Below are 2,951 nucleotides of genomic sequence, written 5' to 3'. Positions count from 1 at the left end.
CTTGCTGGCTCAAATCTGCAGAAGGATGCATCGATGCGTCCTCGATAAAATGGGCGGAGCAAGAACACATCTGGGTACTTTGAGCGACCTGTCGCGATAAACTATAAATCAGTTAACGGAACAATAAATGAAAGTCATTGACCTCATTTTAATTTAACACAATCCTTACCCCCACCTCATGAACCGTCCCTCACCTCTTGGAGGGGATGATTTCATGGCAGGAAAGAGCCGATGAGGATTTCAGGAGAAACTTCTAATTCTTCTTTGTCAGTTAGTCATGGCTGCAGGTCAAACAAGGGAGCAAACTACATGACTCACATGACAGTCCTTTAAGACAATTAGCAGATAAGCATTTTACCCAAGATGTCTTCAAGTCTCTTATACTATCACAGCTGCAGAAACATCTAAACATTATCTGGAAACTTCTTGAATGGAAAAACACAGAAATATAAAAATACAGCAGATATAATCTGTAAATAAATGGTAAAAAGTTTCATCAGTTCCATCAAAGACGACCAGAACAATCTGAAGATTTTTATCATGTCTGTCAAGCAGGTTGACTGTTGGACATGATCAGAACTAGAACCTGAGTTTAACCTTGAGTTTAATCCTGAACTGCAGAGATTCTGTTTCTCGTCAAACTCGGTAAATTCATCAAATGATGACATCACTGTTTTATTTTAATCTGTTTATTTGATTTAATTGGAACTGACTTTATTTCTTCTCTCATCACAGACTTGGTGGCTGTAAACTCTCAGAGGCTGGATGTGAAGTTGTGGCTTCAGCTCTGAAGTCCAACCCTCATCTGACTGAACTGGAAATAAGTGAGATAAACATAAATAAATGTGGAACCCTTGGAGACTCTGGACTGAAGAACATCTGTGAGATTCTGGAGAATCCAGTCTGCAAAGTGAAGAGTTTGAGGTTTGTTTTCTCTTCTTGTACCATAAAATCAGTCACTAAAATTTTAATACTTTTTAGCTAATAAAATTATTCTGTTTTTCAAAAACAACTTATCAAGATATCAGAATATGATTTGTAAAACTTTTTTACCCAGTAAATGAATTACTTTTTATTTCAGACTTTCAGATTATTGAACTTTGTTTCTCAGTTTTTCTCACTTTGACACCTTGGACTTTGATTTTCAAATTAAATAAAAACTTTACTTTCATCTGAAGATAAACTGAGTACCGTTCTGGTCAGACCCAGTCAGATTCCTGTAGCTCAGGTTCTGATCCGTCTGTAGTGGATCCAGATGTTCTGACCTGAAGCTCCTCCAGGTTCTGGATGGGTTCTGCTGGACAATCCTATCAGATGTCCCTGTTGCACATCTTCCCACCACAGTTTTTCCTTCCATTCAACTTTCTATGAATAATAATTTCTGAGACATGGAGGATATTTAGTTCCTTTGTTCTCAGGCCCAGCAGCCAAACATGTTAAGTTTCACTCAGTCATCAGTCTGTCCACATGGTTGGATCCCAATAATCTGATCAGTTTCTGATGAATTTTCATTAAATGTTTAGATTACAATGGCTGCTGTTGGTTTAGGACTCAGGTCAGAGGAATATTTCACAGTTTCAGCTCTAAATGTTGAGGCTTGAATGGCGTTTTTCTGGGTTCCTCATTGGACAGACTGCAGTCTGGTTTTGGGACAGACCAGAGTCCAGACTTTGTAGATTTTCTGTCATCAGACGTTCAGAGTCTGGAAACAGCAGCAGTGATGACGGCTCAGCCTGCAGCGAATAGAAGCAGCAGGAAGTCGGAGGAACATCCAGAGAGGAAACTGACTGAGGGACGGATTCAGAGGGAAGTAGATGGAAAAGCTTTGATGCAGATCTGGGAGGTTGATGCAGCTGCAGACCTTCTCAGTGCAGCAGCAGCTGAGAACAGAAGAAACGAGGTTAGACACAGAAAGCCAGAGTCCAGTGCAGGCCCTGTGGGTTTGGGGGGCTTTGGGGGCCATTGCCCACCCACAGAGACAGCTGTGCCTCCCCTGGACTGGAAGCTGCTTGTTGTTTTTACCTCAGAGTGGCCAACTCTCTGTTATTCCTATATCGATTTGATACAGTGGGAGCTTCCGCACTTCCCATATCTGTGTCCTCTGTCACTTTTTTCATCAGTTAAAACTGTTTAATCCATTGTTAACACGTCGTAAGCTGTTTTTCCCAGGCGCCTTTAAATGCAACATGAAAGCTAAGACGCTCACGCTGGGTTTACACCTGTGCTGCAGCGAAGGAGACCTGCTGCTGTTGGTCTCCTTCCTGAACTGCTCAGATTAGAATCATGGCAGCAAAACGCAAAGAACTTTGCACAATTTTTCCCTCAAACTAACCAACTGAGTTGAGTAAAGCTGTTAGATGCAGGTAATGTTAGCTAAAAGATGACTAGCTAATAACAATACAGCACGTTAAGCTTGTTAACAAGTAGCCTGTAGGCTACTGATGTTGTCTATGTTCAGCTACATAGATTCATTTTGCCCCCCCCAAAATAAGTCGTTGCCCCCCCTGTTAAACTCGTCTGGATCCAGGGCTGATCCAGTGGATCATCTGCAGAAAGAACAGAAAGTTAATGTCAGCAATAAATTAGTCGATGCTGTGAGTCAGTTAACGAGAGCTGCTGCTGCTTCAGTCCTGATCTTTCTCTCTCTGCTGAATAGATCAAGAAAACCCTGATGGTTTCTGTCCAGACACTCCACCTCCCACTGGGGTCAGAGGTCACAGACCTCTCATTACTTCCTGGCATGTTGAAGACATGTTCAGGGGTAGAGATGGAGGACATGTTGAGCCTCTTGGCCACAGAGTGATGAGACCTGGGGGAGTGCTCTGTCTCAGACTGGATCTGTATCGATTGATGAAGATTAAATTATAGATTTGCAGGAGAGTTTTGTGACTGAACTGCAGATACTGGAAAATTAAAGAATATCAACTTGTTGTCACTGCATCATTGATCAC

At 41.9% G+C, this 2,951-nt stretch overlaps 1 protein-coding gene across 7 annotated transcripts in view; it reads left to right on the top strand.

The window, feature by feature from the left end:
* LOC106934399 (NACHT, LRR and PYD domains-containing protein 12-like) overlaps nucleotides 1-2,951 on the top strand; it is a 23,283-nt gene that overhangs the window by 7,860 nt on the left and 12,472 nt on the right. For 6 of the 7 annotated variants that reach the window (XM_015014273.1, XM_015014272.1, XM_015014270.1 and 3 more), the window contains one exon: nucleotides 736-924. The exons of the other annotated variant lie outside the window; for it this stretch is intronic. In XM_015014273.1, the coding sequence (XP_014869759.1) occupies nucleotides 736-924 (189 nt within the window). The remainder of the gene's footprint in view (nucleotides 1-735; nucleotides 925-2,951) is intronic. 7 annotated transcript variants of the gene reach the window in all.

The sequence above is a fragment of the Poecilia latipinna genome, unplaced genomic scaffold, assembly GCF_001443285.1.
Source record: "Poecilia latipinna isolate Pla-1442-1.1 unplaced genomic scaffold, P_latipinna-1.0 Scaffold1801, whole genome shotgun sequence".
Classification (NCBI taxonomy): domain Eukaryota; kingdom Metazoa; phylum Chordata; class Actinopteri; order Cyprinodontiformes; family Poeciliidae; genus Poecilia; species Poecilia latipinna.
The sequence above is the reverse complement of the archived record's forward strand: the minus strand, read 5'-3'. Positions and strand labels throughout refer to the sequence as shown.